This window comes from Myxine glutinosa, chromosome 13 (assembly GCF_964187855.1).
Source record: "Myxine glutinosa chromosome 13, kmMyxGlut1.1, whole genome shotgun sequence".
Lineage (NCBI taxonomy): Eukaryota > Metazoa > Chordata > Myxini > Myxiniformes > Myxinidae > Myxine > Myxine glutinosa.
This window is the reverse complement of record NC_136273.1, coordinates 80,385,844-80,408,343: the sequence shown is the minus strand read 5'-3', so window position 1 is coordinate 80,408,343 and position 22,500 is coordinate 80,385,844. Positions and strand designations below refer to the sequence as shown.

At 48.0% G+C, this 22,500-nt stretch overlaps 1 protein-coding gene across 8 annotated transcripts in view; it reads left to right on the top strand.

Moving 5' to 3' along the window:
* The window catches only part of LOC137439046 (protein 4.1), a 320,573-nt gene that overhangs the window by 152,972 nt on the left and 145,101 nt on the right, over positions 1 to 22,500 (top strand). For all 8 annotated transcript variants that reach the window (XM_068134670.2, XM_068134667.2, XM_068134668.2 and 5 more), the window contains one exon: positions 578 to 775. In XM_068134670.2, coding sequence (XP_067990771.2) covers positions 578 to 775 — 198 coding nt within the window. The remainder of the gene's footprint in view (positions 1 to 577; positions 776 to 22,500) is intronic.

Genomic DNA, 22,500 nt, shown 5'->3' with positions numbered 1-22,500 from the left:
TTTCAGGAGAGATTGATAAATCAGGTATTCGAGGTGTGTGCGTTTTAAAAAGCGGTGAGTGCCGGAGGTGAGGTCGCTAAATCTTCGCCCCAATACAGGGACGATCGGATGGTTCCGATATCGTGACAGCATGGCTTTCTCTTCGGGCCGCAAGGTGGGATTCAGGACAGAATTGTAGACAGGAATCAAGGCGTTCGACTTTAAAGGTCATCAGCAAACTTTTAAAATCGATGTATGGTGTACTGGAGCCAGGGAAGTGCTTGGAAGATTGGAGGGATGTGATCAAATTTACGATCGCAGACTATGATCCTGGCAGCCATATTCCCGGATGAGTTGTAAGGGCTTGAGAGAAGCTAGCAGCAAGCCGTGTTAGTGGTGAGTCACAGTAACCCCTCAGGATTGTTAAAACATAAATAATTCTTAGATCTCCTTCTTATCCATCCGAGTGTGGGTGTCATGGTCTCTGGTCTATATTGTGTCATGGTCTCTGGGACAGTCCCACTAAGACCTGTCCATTTGCTTCCCACCCAAAAGGATTGCTCTGCCTGACATTGTCCTCTCTCCCACTGTCCTCCAGGATTCTGAAGACAAGGGTTTGACACCACAGCCCTCGGAGAGGGGTTTGCACTCGACTAACCGAGAGGACGACCAAGGCTCAGATATGACGGCGAGCCCCGGGAAGTTGCCCAAGTCTCCGCAGAAGGTCAGGAAGCCCAAGAACGTGCCATGCAATGTACTTCTCTTGGATGGAAACACCTTTGACAGCATTACTGAGGTGAGAACCTAAATAGTTCAGTGAGGTGATTCATGTTCTTAGAGGTTTACATGATGGGTAAACCATGGAGCTTGGACGTCCTTTATGAAGCTCTGCTCTGGATAACTTGCCCACAAAATGTTGCCTCCGTTTCCTCCGTTTCCTCCTCCGTTTCTCCGTTTCTCCTCCTCCTTCTCCTCCTTCTCCTCCTTCTCCTCCTTCTCCTCCTCCTCCTCCTCCAACGACCCACAAATGGATTTATTGTTTTTGGGTGCTGGCGTGATTTATTTTCAACATTTCCAGTCAAACCACCGTGGATTTTTCCAACACTCATGTAATCAGACGATGTTTCTTCAGAGAATACTCGCAAGTGTCATTGGCCTTGTTTGTGCCATTCCGGGGCCTGCGTTTGGAATACCCATGAGGATAGAGATTTCCTGAGCACACTGGTAGAATCCATCAAGGCTACTCATACCTTTGCTGCCTGCCTTTATTACCTTGGCCACTGAAGGTGGACGGAGGTTATGTTTTCACCCATGTCTCTCTGTCTGTGAGCAGGATATCTCAAAAAGTTGTGGATGGATTCGGACGAATTTTTGTGGACAGGTTGGGTGTGTGACAAGGATGAATTGATTCGATTTTGGTGAAGATCTGGATCCGTATCCGGATATGAGAATTTGTAAAAAAAATTAAAAAAGTGATTCTTCACCATTGAGAGATTGGGCCAAAAACGATACATCGCATGGTATTTCAAAAAGTTGTGGATGGATTCGGACGAACTTTTGTGGACAGGTTGGGTGTGTGACAAGGATGAATTGATTCGATTTTGGTAAAGATCTGGATCTGGATATGAATCCAATAATTTTTAAGGTCATTCTTCACCATTTACAGATTTGGCAAAAAACGATAAATAGCAGGATATCTCAAAAAGTTATGGACGGATTCAGCCGAATTTTAGTGGAGAGGTTGGGTTTGTAACAAGGACGAATTGATTCGATTTTGGTGAAGATCTGGATCCGTATACAGATATGAGAATTTGTAAAAAAAAAATTAAAAAGTGATTCTTCACCATTGAGAGATTGGGCCAAAAACGATACATCGCATGGTATTTCAAAAACTTGTCGATGGATTCGGACGAACTTTTGTGGACAGGTTGGGTGTGTGACAAGGATGAGGTGAAGATCTGGATCCGTATCCGGATACGAGAATTTGTAAAAAAAATTAAAAAAGTGATTCTTCACCATTGAGAGATCGGGCCAAAAACGATACATCTCATGGTATTTCAAAAAGTTGTGGATGGATAATGAATGACCACACTTGATGGATGAATTGGGTAAGTGACAAGAACAAGCAGATTCGATTTTGGTTCAGGTCCGGATCCAGATCCGGCCTATCATTGGGATACAAAACGAAAACGCATAGGGTCTGCGCATGCGCAAGATTGGAGGTCTGCGCATGCGCAAGATTGGAGGTCACGTCTATTCAAAGCTGTCCCTGCTCGCACGCTTTCGAAGTTAAGTAATTTTTCACAATTGTGTTTTTGTCGAATCTGTATCTTTCTTTCGGTGTATGTACCTATTGGGGTGTCTTTAAAAAGATTCTCGGTATTGGTTTTTCATACCTGTGTACAGAATCGTCGGTTCTTTCGTGTCGCGTATTCTGAGGCCTAGTGTAGTAGGCTACCGTGTCCGACCTTGGCTTGAGGCTTTGTTTTTGTCTCAGCGGTTCTTCGATCGCGCTGCAATTACTTTCGGTCTCTGGTTTTCCCGGTCTTTTCATCCATACTTCCTTGTTATAAAATCTCCTCAAAAAAAAACCAAAATAATATTTTCCTTCTCTGTTCTTATCCGTTTGTTCATTTTTATTTGTTCGTTCGTTCTTCGACCACGTTGTTTGTGATCACGGGATCATGTTGTTAAAAAATGTTTAATCTGTCCCCTGAAGAACTGTATTCTGTCGTATTCTACAACACCTTTTACTTCTTCTTCTATAAAAAGATGCTTTCGACTTGCTCCCCAAATCTATTCAGTTCCAAAAAAAAATTCCATCTCTTATAGTGCCTCTTTCATACATTCCCTAAACTCCACCCATCCTTCCAGCACTCCACCCATCCTTCAGCGTCCTCAAACGTATTTTTGACTCGAATGTCTCAAGAAACTCATTTTGCAATAAATGTTCGTTTCCCATTAATCGTACACTTTCCAAATCCAAAAATAAACTGGACTTTCTCTGTCTCACTGAGACCTGGCAACAACCACTGGACTACTACACGCTCAACCTCACCACACCCAATGGATATTCTTACATCAATAAACCACGCTCGGAGGGCCGAGGTGGTGGAATTGTCGTTATTCACCGACAAGACATCAAGACCAACCTCATCTCCATCTCATCTGCTCCATCATTTGAACACCTGGCTTTTAAACTCTCTGGTCACACACAGTCAGTCATGGCTGTTGTCTACCGCCCTCCCAAACCACACCCATCATTCCTGTCTGACTTCTCCTACTTTCTGACCCAGCTATGTTCCCTCTCCCCCTCAATCCTCCTTGGTGATTTCAATATCCACATGGACTCCACTGACTCCACGCTAACCACTGACTTCACTGATTTACTCACCTGCTTTAACCTCACTCAACATGTCAACTTTCCTACCCATAACCATGGTCACATTTTGGACCTTGTCTGCTCTACTGGACTAATTTTGCACCATCTCTCTGGCTCCGACCTCACTCTCTCTGACCACCTAGCCATCACTCTGACCATCAACATCCCCACCCCAGCACCAAGGCATTATCGCACTATCAACTTCCGTAAGCTAAACGCTCTTTCACCTACCTCATTCTCATCGACCCTCTCTGAAAAAATGTCCACTTCTCCCTTCGTTGACCTCCACACCCCTTCTGACCTCACTGACTACTACAACCACACTCTCTCCTCCTGCCTTGACCAACTTGCGCCTATAAAAACCAAAACAGTTTCTTTCACCCATTCTGCTCCCTGGTTTACCCCTGAACTCCGCCTGATGAAAACTCGTGCTCGCCAACTTGAAAGACTCCGCAATAAAACAGGTCTCACAGTTCACTCCCAGGCCTACAAGGACCACATACAACACTATAAAGATGCCCTCTCCCGCGCCCGCTCCGCCTACTACTCTCAAATTATCCACTCTGGCTCCGGAAACCCAAAAGCACTCTTCTCTACAATAAACAAACTCCTCAGCCCCCTGAACACCACCACCCAGTCATTCACAATAGACAACTGCATCTCCTTCCTTTCATTCTTCCAACGCAAAATTGAAAACATCTACAACAGCTTGACCACCGCCGCACCCGCTCCCCCTCAAACCACCTGCCCCCCCTTATCCTGCCATCCCCTGTCTCAATTCTCCCCAGTCTCCCCTACTGACCTCTCTGAACTCCTCATCGGAATGAAAACTTCCACCTGCACTCTTGACCCCATCCCCTCCAGCTTTGTCAAGGCCTCCCTTCCTGCTCTCTCTCCACTTATCATTGCAACAATAAACTCCTCCCTGTCTACAGGCATCGTCCCACCATCCCTCAAAATTGCTGCTGTTACCCCCATTCTGAAAAAACCTGGACTAAACCCTGACACCCTAAATAACTTCAGACCCATCTCCAACCTACCCTTTCTGTCAAAGGTTTTGGAACGCGCTGTAGCCACTCAACTCAAACATCACCTCTCTGCCAATAACCTGTATGAAACATTCCAATCCGGATTCCGCTCCAACCACAGTACTGAAACTGCTCTCCTCAAAATCACCAACGACCTTCTCCTCTCCTCTGACGCTGGCAACCTCAACATTCTCATCCTCCTCGACCTCAGCGCCGCCTTTGACACCATCGATCACACCATCCTCCTCACCCGACTTGAAACCACCTTTAACATTACCGGCACTGCCCTCTCTTGGATTAAATCATACCTCTCTGACAGACGTCAGTTCATCTCCATCAATAACTGCAAATCCCCCACTGCTCCCCTCCCCCAAGGTTCAGTTCTTGGCCCCCTCCTCTTCATCTTTTACCTGTCCCCCCTCGGTCATTTAATCCGCCGTCATGGTCTCCAATTCCACTGCTTCGCCGATGACATCCAGCTTTTCATCTCCACCAAGTCCATCTCCACCGCCACCCACTCTATCCTGACAAACTGCATCACTGAAATAAAATCCTGGCTTCAAATCAACTTCCTCAAACTTAACTGTGATAAATCTGAAATAATCATCATTGGCCCAAAAACGCTCACCAAGTCCACCCATAACTTTGCCCTCAACATCGACGGTTTCCCAGTATCCACCTCCCCTCACATCCGGAATCTTGGCATCATCTTTGCCCAAACCCTCTCCTTCGACAAATACACTAAACAGATCACAAAGACAGCCTTCTTTCACCTGAAAAACATCGCCCGTCTCCGTCCATCCCTCTCCTCCGTGGCTGCAGAAACCCTCATCCATGCCTTCATCACTTCCCGTCTGGACTACTGCAATAGCCTCCTTTATGGTTCACCCTCAACAATCACCAATAAACTCCAATACATTCAGAACTCCGCTGCCCGTCTACTCACCCATTCCCGGACCCGTGACCACATCACCCCCGTCCTTTACAAGCTTCACTGGCTCCCCATCTCCCAGAGAATCCAGTACAAAATCCTCCTCTTGACCTACAAAGCCCTCCATAACCTGGCCCCATCCTACCTGGCTGACCTCCTCTCCAGACACACTCCCACCCGCAACCTCCGCTCTGCTGGTACCAACCTCCTGACCCCCCCCCCCCATCCGGACCAAATTTAGATCCTGGGGGGACAGGGCCTTCTCCATCGCTGCTCCCACCCTCTGGAACTCGCTACCTCACACCATCAGAGACTCCTCCTCACTCACCACATTCAAAACATCACTCAAGACCCACCTGTTCAACACTGCATTCAACATTTAACCCACAGCATCTAACCCCTGACTATCTCCTCTCCTTCTCCCTCCTTTGTGCTTTGAATATTTCCCTATTGATTCTTCTTTTTTTTTGCAATTGTTTTTATGTTTTGCTATGCATTATGTTTTGCACTCTGTCAAAGCGTCTTTGGGCTTCCTGAAAAGCGCTATATAAAATAAATGCATTATTATTATTATTACTAGGGCATGCCCGTACTATATATATATCTAAAATTATATCCCCCCCCCCCTCTATTTACATGAAATGGTTTGGTCCAAAGCGAACGGCTTGCGAGTACGGTGACAATCCCCCCCCTCTATTTACATGAAATGGTTTGGTCCAAAGCGAACGGCTTGCGAGTACGGTGACAATCCCCCCCCTCTATTTACATGAAATGGTTTGGTCCAAAGCGAACGGCTTGTGAGTACGGTGACAATCCCCCCCCTCTATTTACATGAAATGGTTTGGTCCAAAGCGAACGGCTTGCGGAGTTTGGTAAAGAAATCGCCATAGCTCGGTAACTACTTGTCCGATTAATATGAAACCTTGAAAAGGCACATCCTCAGGTCCCCAGCAATATACCTGGCAAGTTTCAAGTATATCGGACCCGTGGTTGTCGAGAAACAGCGGTCACAGACAAACATACAAACATACAAACATACACACAGAGATTACTGGAATTATAGATAGATTAATCTCATCCCTCCCCTCCAAATCTTCCCCATCACCCCTTCCCTCCAAAACTTCCCCATCACCCCTTCCCTCCAAATCTTCCCCATCACCTCTCCCCTTCAAAACTTCCCCATCACCCCTCCCCTCCAAATCTACCCCCTTGCCCCTCCCCTCCAAATCTTCCCCATCACCCATCTCTTTCAAATTTTCCCCCTTGCCCCTCCCCTCCAAATCTTCCCCATCACCCCTTCCCTCCAAAACTTCCCCATCACCCCTCCCCTCCAAAACTTCCCCATCACCCCTCCCCTCTAAATCTACCCCCTTGCCCCTCCCCTCCAAATAATCCCCATCACCCTTCTCTTTCAAATCTTCCCCCTTGCCCCTCCCCTCCAAATCTTCCCCATCACCCATCCCTTTCAAATCTCCCCCCTTGCCCCTTCCCTCCTAAACTCCCCCCACACCCCTCCCCTCCGAGACTCTCCCTCGCTCCTCCCCTCCTAGACTCCCCTCTCACCCCTCCTCCTCCTCCTCAAAGCGTCCTCCCCGCTTCTTCCCCCTTCCACCTTCATCTCCCTCAACCTTCTGCCTCACTCTTCCCCCTCCTCAAATAACACCTCTGTGCCTCACCCAATCACCATCAAACCTTTTGTCTGCCCCATTCTTCCCTTTCTCCAAGCTACTCTGAAATCTCTGATACACCTTCAACAGCTCTCCCTACCTCTTCCTCCTCTTCCACATCTTACCCTACCGCTCCCCCCCCCCTGTTCTGTATCCGATGCTCCCCCTTCCTCTTCTTTAACAGTATGGACCTCAAACATCCGGATCCTTCGCTCAAACTTGACTGATCTCTCCATACAGGTTGCTTCTGACAAACCAGACGTGATCTGCTTAACAGAAACTTTCCTCCTTCATGATGTCTCTGATTCCTTGGTATCTCTCCCAGGTTACTCACTTCTCCGGTATGATAGACCTGAGCTTCATCCTGGAGGTGGGGTTGCTGTCTTTATAAAAACCTCTCTTCCTCACTCGCCCTGCACTGCCCTCTCTCCACCTCACCCCCAGGAATACCTTTGGCTACGGCTTCCCCTTCGCTCCCACCTTTTGTTCATATGTGTGTTGTACCGTCCACCAAACAGTGATGACTCCATCTACATCTCGCTGTCTGATAATATGGACCAACTTCTATCTACCCATCCCAACTCTCTCTTCCTCATATGTGGTCCATGTCACCATGCCAGTTGGCTGGGTGTGGGTACCTCTCTCACCAGCCATGGCTCTTCAGCAAAGGACTTCTGTGACTCACTGGGATTGACACAATCTGTCAATTTCCCGAACCGGATCTCAGTCAACGGAGCATCTTCTCTTCTGGCCTTGGTTATGACTAACTTCCCTGAAAATCTCTGCTGCTCTTCTTCTGCTCCAATCGGCTCAACTGATCATGTGCTTGTTAAAGTGGACATCTCTCTGACCATTCTCAGAGAGCCTCTTCAGCGTCGACGAGTCTGGCATTTCACTCAGGCCAACTGGCACGGTCTTCAAGCAGCCATCAATCATCTGGACTGGTCTCCCATCTCTACTGCCTCTGACATCAACTCATCCTGGGAATTCTTCCAAAGTAAATTGCTCTCTCTCATGTACAGATTTATCCCATCTCGTCTTCAGTTGTCATACCTTTCCTCCCGTCCATGGTACACGGAATCTTGTGGTGAGGCTATTGCCCAGAAACAACTTGCTTTCGTCTCCTGGAAAGCAAATCCAACGGAAGGAAATCTCATTTCCTTTCACAAAGCCCGAAACAAGTGTGTGTCCACCCTCAGGAGAGCCAGGAAACAATATCTCTCCGTTCTCAGGACCGAACTCTCTTATCTGTCTCCCTCTTCCAAATCCTGGTGGCGTCTGGTCAAATCTGTTTCAGGTGTTTGTTCCCTCTCCATCCCCTCCCTCACCTCAAATGGCCACACGGCTGACTCCGCACGTGAAAAAGCTGAATGCCTCAACTCTGTGTTTGCCTCTAAATCTTGTGTCCCAAACCCATCCCTCTCTGTACCCACCGTACCCAGTCGTACCCAGCTGCTCCTGGACTCTGTGTCCTTTCCTCCTGACAAGGTGGAAAAGTTTCTGTCAACCCTCGACTCTGATTCTGCAACTGGACCTGACGGCATCAGCCCACGGGTCCTAAAATCCTGTTCTTCCACTCTTTCACTCCCTCTCTCTGTTCTCTTCACCCTCTCTTTTGCTCAAGGTCATCTTCCATCTGCTTGGAAATCTGCCAACATCACCGCTTTGCACAAAAAGGTGCAAAAACAGATCCCAGCAACTACAGACCAATCAGCCTTCTCCCAATTATCAGCAAAGTCATGGAATACATCATTGCTTCAGATATGAAATCTTTCCTCTTCTCCAATGGCTTGATCTCTTATCATCAATTTGGTTTCAGACCTGGACACTCTACTCTGGACATGCTGCTTCTGCTTTCTCAACAATGGATGGAGGTCCTCAATGCCAAACAGGAAATTAGAGCAGTCTCCCTTAACATATCACGTGCCTTTGATACGGTCTGGCACTCCGCTCTGCTTACCAAACTCTCCTCTTTTGGTATCCATGGAAATCTCCACGCATGGCTGGCGGACTTCCTCTCTAGTCGTAGTCAACGTGTGGCCCTGAATGGGTTTCTCTCATCTCCTCTTCCTGTTCAGGCTGGCGTTCCCCAAGGCAGTGTTCTGGGCCCTGTGCTTTTTCTGGTCTTCATCAATGATCTCTCTGACTCTCTTGAAAATCCTCTCTATCTCTTTGCTGATGACTCTACTCTCTGTCGCTCCATTCTTCATCCCTCAGATCGGCAGTCTGCAGCCTCCTCACTCTCTGCAGACCTGGACAAAATCACAGACTGGGCAAACAAGTGGAACATGTCTTTCAATCGTGACAAATCTCACACTCTTACGATGCCTCTCTGAAAAGACCGATTGGACAACCCTCCCATCCACTTTCTGAATAATCCTCTCCAAGAAGTTCTGTCACTCAAGCTTTTGGGTCTCACTATCTGCCATGATCTTTCCTGGGAAAACCACATTTCAAATCTGGCCTCCAAAGCCAGTCGCCGACTGGGCATGCTCCGTCGTGCGAAGTCCTTCCTTGGCACACCTGAGCTCCTCACCACATACAAGGCTTTCATCCGCAGCTCAATGGAATACTGCTCTCCCCTCTGGGCTGGTGCTCCTGCCTCACACCTAGCTCGTCTTCACGCTGTTGAAACCAAGGCATTCAGAATCATTGGAATTTCCCGCGATGAAGCTAACTCCAAGGGCCTCTCACTCACTCACCGCAGGCAGGTTGGTGGTCTTTCCGTCTTCTACCGACTCCTCTATGGCCTTGCCCCCCCAGCTCTCTCTGGGCTCTGTCCCGCAAATATTCCTACAGGTCGCACAAGATCTGCCTGCAACCCTCTTTTTTTTTTTCTCGTTTTTTTTGTATATTGAATCGAGGCTCGTGAAAGAGCTAACATTTATTTCACAAACAAATCAACCAGACAAACAAGATATACAAAAACAGGGAGCGGAAGACAAGATGGGGAGAGAAGGGGAAGCACACAACCACAACATTTGAGAGCAGGGAGAAGTGTGGGAGGGAGAGGGCTTGGGGCAGGAGGCGTGCGAAGGGGAGGGGGGGAGGGGGTGGGGGGGGAAAGAGGTTTAAAACACAAGGGGACCGAAACTAGCGGGGGTAGAAAAGATCAAGGTTTTGGATGGGGGAGGATAAGAGATGGTGGTGAACAGCTGTTTTAAAGACCTGGAGGGTGGAGTGGGATTGAAGAGAGTGAGGGAGTTTGTTCCAGAGGTGGGAGAAAAGAGGAATGAAGGAGTGAAGGTGAGCAGAAAGTCTTGATTTTGGCAGTTTAACCATAAGAGGGTTTGGCAGTTTAAGGTTTGGCAGTCTAACCACCTCTTATGGTCAAACTGCCAAAATCAACTCTCTGCTCACTTTCACTCCTTCATTCCTCTTTTCTCCCGCCTCTGGAACAAACTCCCTCACTCTCTTCAATCCCACTCCACCCTCCAGGTCTTTAAAACAGGTGTTCACCACCATCTCTTATCTTCCCCCATCCAAAACCTTGATCTTTTCTACCCCCACTAATTTCACCCCAATTCCACTTTTTTGAAATACCAACTTCTGTCCTGGAAGTCCTTGGTGTCCTTGTGTTTTATACCTCTCCCCCCATTCCCACGCCTCCTCCCCCCAAGCCCTCTCCCTCCCACACATCTCCCTGCTCTGAAATGTTGTGTTTGTGTGCTTCGCCTTCTCTCCCCATCTTGTCTTCCGCTCCCTCTTTTTATATATTTTGTTTGTCTGGTTGATTTGTTTGTGAAGTAAATGTTAGCTCTTTCACGAGCCTCGATTCAGTATACAAAAAAACAAACAAAAAAAACTGTTCAGCCTGGTGGAGGTTTGCACTCCACTGAATACCGTTCTAGGTGCATCTGCAAGGAGAGGATGTATTGGAGCTCTGGTGTTGTTACTCCTGCAAACATCACCCTCATTTTATTGTCGAAGATACCTTCCATACACGCTGAGGAATAGGCTATTACCGAATATCCCTCAAAGTTGAGGGACTCCTTGAATCACATATGATGGAGGATAGTCTGCTCGCAATCACATTTTTCTTTCACAAAGGAGAGAGAGGAGGGAGGGGGCGAGGAGGGGTGGGGGAGGAGCAGGGAGATTGTTCCTTCCCTTTGGAAACTCGTTGCTCTTCAAGTTCAATAAACGTTGCGTTGCTTCGATATTAGCCGAATAATCATAATGTGTAACTTTCCTCACGTGAGGAAGGGAAGGAGCAATTAGTTGTATATGGAACACAAATCAACGTCAACCACAATCACGAGCTGAAGTAATACATGGGAAAACAAGGATATATATATATATATACCGCACTGTACCCGGAGAAATACCTTGGCGATCACATTGGGGATTCGGCACACGGATGTTGAAATCGGCTCAGAAGGCGCGTTAGTAAAAACCAAAGCGAAACTCTGTTTTTTTTTCATTTAATATGCCTTTCAACGTTCTATTGTTTTATAATCATTTCTATATAAAATGTCTTTTTGATACGCTACTTCATACTTAAAACCATTTTTATACGACTTTACATTACTGGCAAAGAGCAAGTTGAAATGAAAAGGTAAGGGGGAGAAATTACACACGCTGCTCAGATGACGGCAAATTAATGATCGAATGTGACGAAGGCCAAGAGTAGTATTGCGCGATAGATCGATGCCTGCGCCATCTACCGATGCCTGCGCGAACGATGGATCCATTTATAGCGCAGCACGATCGGTCATACTGTAGCACAAATCCATTGATGGTGCGTAATATTAATATATATATATATATACACACATATACATATACATATATATATATATATATTGTTGCGGACGCGGTTAAAGATGTTATTTTACCGAGCGGTTGGTATTACCGCGACCGAACAGTTATTCCCCGATTAGAACCCGATTCCACCCAAACGTTGGCCGGATCGCACCGCGGCTGCTCAATGAGGGAAAAGACTAAAACGACGAATGCAAAGAGGAAGACGAAGGCAAAGAAAGGTTTGGAAGTACTACTAAATTTATTTACTATTTACACACATAAGCAAAAAGAAAGCAGTCACGTTTATTTACAGCACATAAGACGCAGGTGACACAGTGAAAATACTAGCTTACCTACAGTCTTAATTAACCCAGGACAGAACAAACAAAAGACAGACTCACGCGGGGAATGATGACAGGAATCGCAGGAGGTGGATGGCTGGAGGTGAACGCTTGGTGGAGCCAACGCGGAGCTTGGTGGAGCTGAACGCTTGGTGGAGCCAACGCGGAGCTTGGTGGAGCCTTGGTGGAGGTGAACGCTTGGTGGAGCCAACGCGGAGCTTGGTGGAGCCTTGGTGGAGGTGAACGCTTGGTGGAGCCAACACGGAGCTTGGTGGAGCCTTGGTGGAGGTGAACGCTTGGTGGAGCCAACGCGGCTGGTGGGGGGTTGGTGTGACGGGTTCTCTCTCCTTCCCTCACAAGCTTCAGGACTCTTTCTCTCTCTTTCTTAGTCCCACCCAGTCCAACAACTTCCTCTCTTGCTTAGTCCAACTCAAGGCCTTTCTGTCTTCTGATCTCCTCCCTCCTCGACTCTCTCCGGGGGGCCTCTGCCTCGGGTTATATAAGCCCCACCCTTGACCCTTTGCGAACCTCCCCAAAACGTTCTCTCTCCGCCCTCTAAAGCCAACCCCTCGTTCTGGGTTGGTCGGCAAGGGCTGGTTCACTCCTCCCCTCTATGACGAGGTGGGGACCCGCCTTTCTTCCCCAACCCTGCCTCGTGGTCAATGGCGGCAATTGGAGCGGAGGTAGTTTCCAATCGACGAAAAGGGGGAATGGAGGTTTTGGGAATGGGAATGAAGGGAATCTATCTCTTTCACTTGGTGCAATGGAGTACTTCTATTAATGGGAGACACAGCCTTACCTTAAAACACAGAATAAGATATAACTATCGAACAGGGGTATTCTATGATTGGCTGACGTGTATGCTTGTGGACTAATTATGGGACGCCCTTTTGACCTTTACACAGCTCCGGAGGCAGGAGGCGCAGAATAACCAATAATCTATCTATAATTCCACTAATCTCTGTGTGTGTGTATGTTTGTATGTTTGTATGTTTGTATGTTTGTATGTTTGTTTGTGACCGCTGTTTCTCGACAACCACGAGTCCGATATACTTTAAACTTGCCAGGTATATTGCTGGGGACCCGAGGATGTGCCTTTTCAAGGTTTCATATTAATCGGACAAGTAGTTACCGAGCTATGTCCAAAAAACGATTCAACCAATCAGAGAGCAGCGAGTTATCACGTGTGCCGAACGTGGCGAACAGACTCTGCCTCGGACGGCACATTTGAGAGCGTATTCATTTATTTCACGTTGGCAAACTATGTTGGCGTTAAACTATGTTTTAAAACTAATTAAAACTACTATCTATAATTCCACGGGTCCGATAAAAAACACCGTACTCGCAAGCCGTTCGCTTTGGACCAAACCATTTCATGTAAATAGAGGGGGGGGGGGGGGATTGTCACCGTACTCGCAAGCCGTTCGCTTTGGACCAAACCATTTCATGTAAATAGAGGGGGGGGGATATAATTTTAGATATATATATAGTACGGGCATGCCCTAGTAATAATAAAGCACACAATAAAAAAAAACACAATCCTCATATCCGCAACACTGCACCCTCCTCCTCTTAGGCACGAACCGGGCCTACAACTTTTATTTAGTGTGACACGTAGGTGTAGTTCCCTCTACTTTTAACCTGACCCTGAGTGCGACAGTTTTAAAACATAAATAAATGTGTCCCGCTGCTCCATTGCACCCTGCCTAACAGACTTACGCCCACAGTTAACCGAATTGCGGAATGGTCTTCAAACTATACATTGACGGTGGGGAGCATTATTTACAATGACTCTGCTTTTATTTACAAGACTAACCCAGGACCTGTAATTGTTCTTTCTGGGGGGGGAGACAGTCTGCTCTGCATCAATGCACCATTAAAGCACCCAAAAATGCACCAATACACACCCAAGCACCAATCGGTGCAGTCACCATTGTTCAAGGAATATAAATAAACCAACAACCCCTAACCCTGCAGGTGGCCTCTTGCTCTTCGGCTCCCTCTGCTGGCTATTATTATGTCTTCCAGTTGTTGTCATTCTCTCTCATTTTCTTACTGGCGGCCTATTTGCAATAAAGTGTGCCCAACGTGTCCATTTTATTTTCTTTATTTATGGCCCACAGGGCCGACTACGTGTGGTTCACCTGTGGGGCATCGGTGCCCTGTGGCCAAGGTCCGCCAGCAAGATTTCGGGCCCTCATGGCCGGTTCCAGCAGAGGGGCCATGCCCCAACCCATGGGGTCCATAAGTGGTGCTCGGCCACAGACATGTGGTCCATAATGTGGTGCATCGATGCAGACAGCTGGTTCTGAGAGTGCCGGGCGCACAATGGCCGCCTCACGCACGCTCCCTTCGGCGCCCAATGGCGCACAGGTCATGTGGGAGACAAAAGAGACAAATGAGCGAGAGGTAAGGTCACAAGGGTACACATCAATAAGGCAATGCAAGGCGAAATGCGTAAGGAGAGCAAAATGAGAAAGCTCGTCCCTACCGTACGTCATCCACCCTGTCACCTACACTACCCTTGCCCTTACCCCATATTTACAAAATCTATTCATTACCAATCCGTCGCTACTGTCACGTCTCCCCATATTTCCTCTATACCAAATTCGTCACCACAATCCCTCTAACCAAAATTTGCCATCACCCAATTCATCATCAATCCTCATAAGGAGGAAGAGATGGAACATCAAGCACAATGTCACACCCACGTCATGATGCGTCTCACATTCCAAACATTTGCACAGTAAAAAATAATCAAAACATGGCATGGTGTGGAGTACCTGTCACCTCAGGTGAGTGGATGCAGATGGTGCGAGGAGACTCCAATCCTAACTATCCTCTAAATGACTTTAACACACTTTACACTACCCGGGGTCTTTCCCTGCCAATCCATTGGCCAACTTACACTATGGGTTCTAAAAACCAATTCCCATTGACCAAACTGTGGTGCTTCTCAATTTGGGGTCTCACTCCCCCGATTCATCTCCCGGTGCCCTTGCACAATTTCTGGGCTGTGACGTGTAGCTCTCCCAGCAGGTCTACCCACCTGCACACCTCCACCACTGCAGTTGCCACCCGAGCTTACCTAGCTCCTCACCCTAACCTAACTAACTGGGGAAGGCCCCTCCTGGCTCTGTCACCCCTTGGTGCCCTCTGGCACTGGGCTACCCGGGTCCATCCTCCGGATCCTCGGGCCCCATCCGCAACAACTCTACCGGCTCCCAGAGCCCACCTGCGGCCTCACCTGGCCGACATCCTCACAGTGGTGGAGTGCCCAAACCAACTACACACACTAACAGGCTACACGCCCAGCCATTTCCACAACACTAATGCACCCATCCAAATACCATTCTCTCACCCGCACCACAGATGCCAATATCCAACCACAATTTACCTATCCCCTCTACCTAACACTTGCACTACCCGCCCCGGGTATCCGTGATGGGGGTCCATCCTTCCCCCATTCACACCTTCGCACCATCCACTCCAATCCACAATTTCCACCATACTCACTCCACGACCATCCATTCCAATACTCCAGATATTCCACACTACCATTTATTCCACACAACCATTCTCCATACCTGTTGTTGCACACCTGTGCACTCACACCTGGTGCCACCTGCACCCTCCTCCTCTTCCTGGACCATTTGGTCAACACAACACCCATCACCACTACTCCCTCATACACTGCTCCATACACCTGTTCAGTTGCACACCTGTGCAATCACACCTGTTCAATCCTCACACAGCATCATCTGAACTATCTGTTGCCCTGCTAACTTGGTGCTCCCCGTCTTCCCTTTAAACTAAGCACATACCACGTCATTATCATCCACACTAAACTACCTGCGTCCCCACTACAGGTATCAGTCACTAACTAAACCTTAACGTTACGTAATGTCAATCTTCGCTAGATCCCTACACACGATATATCCTAACCCACCCGGGCTAGTTTTCACTGCCATCAACCCCATAAGCTAGTGCTCCTTTGCCCCCCCGTGAGGGATGGCAGAGTTGCTATCCCATCACGTGGGGCATCCCTTACTATAAATTTTGCTTACCAAATTCCAACAAATCAAAAATTTGCCAATCATCTGCCAATCATCAAATTTTTCCTTTTTCTAATTTTGGGTCCAAAACACTAACCTCATTACCCATCTACTTATTAGATCCTCTCGGTGCGCCAATTCACATCGACAACCCGGCTTCGTACAGCCGAGCAATGAATGCGGGTTCTTTGGTACCGGCGGTTGGATGCGTCCGGCACTCGGTGCAGGGACGGGGGCTTACTCGTGCCGAGATCCCACGCACCACCTCGGCGCGGAGCCATCCAATTGCCCGATCTCGACCTGCCGGAACGTCTCAATAAAAAGTGGTCGCCATGACAACCCTTCCTATCGGGCTGCCCGCTCCGCCTAGTGGAGCACGGACGCGGCCGTTCCAAGCGAGGCCCAGCGTGGATCACATACGGCGGTCCTTTCGAACCCGCCGTGGCTCGGATCCCCGCTGGTTCTCGCGGCATGCACCGAGGGCCCGATTCGGCTATAAGTCGCTCTAACCGCTAACCCGGTTACCGTCGATGCCTCACCTGCATGCTTACACGCATACGCTACCCCTTTCTTGCCCATACATCCAGCTGTTCCCATGCTCCTCGTCGTACCTTCTCTAACACACCCAGGTACACTCATTCCGCTCACAGACTTGGTCACACACCTGACCACCGAACACCTTTGCACGCACTCGTCGCTCGCACACCTCACCAACACACCTCTTCACGCCCCCTCCTCGGTCACCTCCTCTGTGACATTCACAGGTGTGCTCTCACTCGCACACCCAACCACGTGCCTCACGACCAATTCCAGCGTGCATTCCCACACACGCTCTACCATTCCAGGTGTGCATCCCTCCATTCCAGGTGTGCATCCTCGCTCACCTGTCACAACCAACTCACGCTCCGTGTCACTCTCACTACTTTCACCTCCACTCTCGGTCGCGCACTCACCCTTACTCTTGACAGCGCACTCTTTCCTCATGCCCCTGTCCGTTACACACCTTTCTTGCGCACACTCTCCCGTTACACCCTCTGTAACACTCACCACAGGTGTGCATTCTTCCTTACTTTTGACAGCGCACTCTTTCCTCATGCACCCATCCGTTACACACCTTTCTCGCGCACACTCTCCCGTTACACCCTCTGTAACACTCACCACAGGTGTGCATTCTTCCTTACTTTTGCCAGCGCACTCTTTCCCCATGCACCCGTCCGTTACACACCTTTCTCGCGCATCCTCTTGCGCACACTCTTTCGTTACTTCCTCCGTAACACTCACCACAGGCGTGCATGCTTCCGTTACATCCTCTGTAACACTTCTCACTACGCGCTTCCATGTGCTCCCTCGCACACGCGCTACGACCGACTCACTCTCGACAGCACACTCACCCCTCGGCGCGTACTTTTTCCTCACACACCCCAGAGTCGGACATTCTCGCACACCTCCTCTTTCGCACACCAGACCTGTCGCACACTTCACCAACGGCCTTTCACGAACACCCGGATCCAAACCAATCCCCAAGCCGACTGAAGCTCCCCTCACATCATGTACATTTCCACGTATATCGCCACTCACCTTGGCACCTCGTCTCCTCACCTCTTTCGCCACCTGCAAACTCTTTATTTGGTTAGTGAGCAGCACATCATGAGTTGAGCACCGACCTTGTACATATTCCATCACCTCCTCCTGTATTTCTCTCTTAGTTTCTGTCCGTCTCTTCTTAATTTCACTCACCTCTTCTTCCACTTCCTCTAATTTTTGCTTCACCTCTTTTATTTCCCGGTGCGTCTCCTCAAGTTCGTCCTCTAAGGCTACCGTGACCATCTCTATGTGCATCCTCACCTGCCGGTCCTTTGTCTCCATTACCTCTGTCACCTCGTCCAACCTCATTGTCAGTCCCTCACGTACCATCTGACATTGCCTCTGTGTCGCTATCAAGTCATTTTTAATTTCTTTTTGTGTCGCCTTTAACCCTCCTAGAACTGCAGTGTTCCTTTGAACCTGCTCCACTAACTCCATCTGTCCCTCCGTCAGCTGTTCCACCTCCTCCGTCAGATCTTCTATTCCCCCTTGTAACCTCGCCGTATTATTCCTCACCTCTTTCTCCATACGCTTCTCACCTCGCTTTACCTCCTCGCGTAGCCGCGAAACCTCCCCACTTACACCTCGTCGTATCTCCTCTTTCATCTCCTCCATCTGGTTCCCCATCTGTTCGATTTCCCGGGCGGATTGCTCCCCTATTTCCCGCAATTTGTCTTCCATCCTATTTTCTAACCCCAGTAACCCATTTTTCACCCCCTCTAACTGATTCTCCTGGGCAGCCATTCTATTTTCCACCCCTGTTAACCCATTCTTTACCTCTTTTATCCCGTTGTCTAACCCCTCAAATTTAGCTTCTAGCCGTTCCCCCATTTCTCCCATTTTGCCCCCCATTTCTCCCATTTTGCCCCCCATTTCACCCCCCAATCGCTCACTATCAGCCCTCATTTGCTCACTCTGAGCATCCATCCGGTTCCCCATTACCCCCATTTGGCCCTCCAATCACTCACTCTGAGCCTCCATCCGGTTCCCCATTTTGGCTTCTAATCGCTCCCCCTGAGCATCCATTTTTTGCCATCATTTGAATCATAAAGACTCGCATGTACTCTGGCATCTCTGGCTCGGCTGCCGCGACCACGGGCGCAGCGCAATTTGGTACTGCTACGGTCACGGGCGCGGCAAAATTTGGTGCCGCTACACCCACGTGCGCGAGGACGCCATCTTGTGCGTCTGATACCCCCTCAAACACCTCCTCCATTTACATTACCCCGAGGTCCTGGGTTACTCCTAACCCCTCCTCTAGCTCACCCACCGGCATCCGATCGCCTTGACCAGCCATGGCGCGATTTCAAAATTCGGGATTTCCTTTTAAAACACAACAATTTCCAGCTGCTTGTAATTTTGAGCGCGTTAAGCGCGCTTCGAGCCTCGTATCCCACTCCCCGACACCAATTGTTGCTGACGCGGTTAAAGATGTTATTTTACCGAGCGGTTGGTATTACCGCGACCGAACAGTTATTCCCCGATTAGAACCCGATTCCACCCAAACGTTGGCCGGATCGCACCGCGGCTGCTCAATGAGGGAAAAGACTAAAACGACGAATGCAAAGAGGAAGACGAAGGCAAAGAAAGGTTTGGAAGTACTACTAAATTTATTTACTATTTACACACATAAGCAAAAAGAAAGCAGTCACGTTTATTTACAGCACATAAGACGCAGGTGACACAGTGAAAATACTAGCTTACCTACAGTCTTAATTAACCCAGGACAGAACAAACAAAAGACAGACTCACGCGGGGAATGATGACAGGAATCGCAGGAGGTGGATGGCTGGAGGTGAACGCTTGGTGGAGCCAACGCGGTGCTTGGTGGAGCTTTGGTGGAGCTGAACGCTTGGTGGAGTCAACGCGGAGCTTGGTGGAGGTGAACGCTTGGTGGAGCCAACGCGGAGCTTGGTGGAGCCTTGGTGGAGGTGAACGCTTGGTGGAGCCAACGCGGAGCTTGGTGGAGCCTTGGTGGAGGTGAACGCTTGGTGGAGCCAACGCGGCTGGTGGGTGGTTGGTGTGACGGGTTCTCTCTCCTTCCCTCACAAGCTTCAGGACTCTTTCTCTCTCTTTCTTAGTCCCACCCAGTCCAACAACTTCCTCTCTTGCTTAGTCCAACTCAAGGCCTTTCTGTCTTCTGATCTCCTCCCTCCTCGACTCTCTCCGGGGGGCCTCTGCCTCGGGTTATATAAGCCCCACCCTTGACCCTTTGCGAACCTCCCCAAAACGTTCTCTCTCCGCCCTCTAAAGCCAACCCCTCGTTCTGGGTTGGTCGGCAAGGGCTGGTTCACTCCTCCCCTCTATGACGAGGTGGGGACCCGCCTTTCTTCCCCAACCCTGCCTCGTGGTCAATGGCGGCAATTGGAGCGGAGGTAGTTTCCAATCGACGAAAAGGGGGAATGGAGGTTTTGGGAATGGGAATGAAGGGAATCTATCTCTTTCACTTGGTGCAATGGAGTACTTCTATTAATGGGAGACACAGCCTTACCCTAAAACACAGAATAAGATATAACTATCGAACAGGGGTATTCTATGATTGGCTGACGTGTATGCTTGTGGACTAATTATGGGACGCCCTTTTGACCTTTACACAGCTCCGGAGGCAGGAGGCGCAGAATAACCAATAATAATAATAAAGCACACAATAAAAAAAAACACAATCCTCATATCCGCAACAATATATATATATATATATATATATATATATATATATATATATATATATATATATATATATATATATATGTGACAGTAGCTTGAATATGCTTTTAAAATGAATCACACTGATTGTGTATGCAGTGTGCCTCGCTGGGCACTAATTACACAGCTGGAAAGAATGGAATTATGAATGACGTAGCCATGAATATTTACGTTGATCTCGGTGTTGGTGAGACTGCATCTGTCAGGAATGCATTTGGATGATGAATGGGGTTTGGCATCGTGGCAGGGAGCCTGGGATTTGTCCATGACGGCTCGGTCAATTGTGGTGACATATTCACATGAGGTCTACTCTGAGTACCTTTTATTATGGCCTTGACCATTAACTGCTGAATTTTCATTGTAACAGCTTGCTGCGTGAAGACGTATTTGAAATCAAACATTTTTGTGTGATGTATCCTCTAAAAATTAACACATTTGAGAGATGGATGCATATGATGGTTTTATTTTTGTTCTTCTGAACCAATCACCAATGATTCTTCTATGGATTATTGAGAGATGGTAAACTGTACACAGTTAACTAGAAACACAAATACTCCAAAATAAAAATTAATGAAGACCCCACCACTGTTCTATACCACTTCCTCTAAGTGGAGTGTGCATACAGTGCATTCAGAAAGTATTCAGACCCCTTCACTTTTTTCACATTTTGTTATGTTGCAGCCTTTTGCTGAAATCGTTTAAATTCATTTTTCCCTCATCAATCTACACTCAATACCCCATAATGACAAAGAGAAAACAGGATTTTAGAAAGTTTTGCAAATTTATTAAAAAGTAACAACTGAAATATCACATTGACATAAGTATTCATACCCTTTGCTATGACACTTGAAATTTAGCTCAGGTGCCTCCCATTTCTCTTGATCATCTTTGAGATGTTTCTACACCTTGATTGGAGTCCACCTGTGGTAAATCCAATTGATTGGACATGATTTGGAAAGGCACACACCTGTCTATAGAAGGTCTCCCAGCTGACAATGCATATCAGAGCAAAAACGAAGCCATGAGGTCGAAGGAACTGCCTGCAGAGCTCAGAGACAGGATTGTGTCGAGGCACAGATCTGGGGAAGCCGACAAAAAATTCTCTGCTGCATTGAAGGTTCCCAAGAGCACAGTGGCCTCTATAATTCTTAAATGGAAGAAGTTTGGAACAACCAGGACTCTTCCTAGAGCTGGGGCCGCCCGGCCAAACTGAGCAATCGGGGGAGAAGGGCCTTGGTAAGAGAGGTGTCCAAGAACCCGATGGTCACTCTGGCTGAGCTCCAGAGATCCTGTGTGGAGATGGGAGAAACTTCCAGAAGGACAACAATCACTGCAACACTCCACCGATCTGGGGTTTATGGCAGAGTGGCCAGACGGAAGCCTCTCCTCAGTGAAAGACACATGAAAGCCGCTTGGAGTTTGCAAAAAAGCACCTAAATGACTCTCAGACTGTGAGAAACACGATTCTGTGGTCTGATGAAACTAAGATTGAACTGTTTGGCTTCCGTCTGGCCACTCTGTCATAAAGCCCAGATCGGTGGAGTGTTGCAGTGATGGTTGTCCTTCTGGAAGTTCTTGAACAAGTTAAATTGTTCAAGAATTAGCAATGTTTTTGAAAAATAGTTTTTCAATGTGTAAAGTAACCTACATGAAATTGAAATGAAAAAAACATTTCCTTCCTCATCATATATAAAACTGGAACAGCACTCGGTAGAACGCATACCTCTGCCAGGCCGAACAGTTTACATTTTGTATCCCATTGATCGTCCCGATATTGATCCAGACCCAAACCAAAATCTCATGGGCTTGTTGTTGTCACACAAACAAACTGTGTCCACTAAGTTTCCTCCGAATCCGTGTCCATAACTTGTTGAGATATCCTGCTCACAGACAGAAAGAAATGTTTACTTTGTTGGACAAGTATCAACATGGCGATGATGGCTAAATGGCTTCCTCCTTTTCTTGTTGAAGGTCTTACAGGATCATGGGATCACTTGCTACACTCAGTATATTCCAGCGGGGACTGTATACCCTTTATACATTAATTTCCAATCTGCATACGGAATATAAATATTTGATGCAAT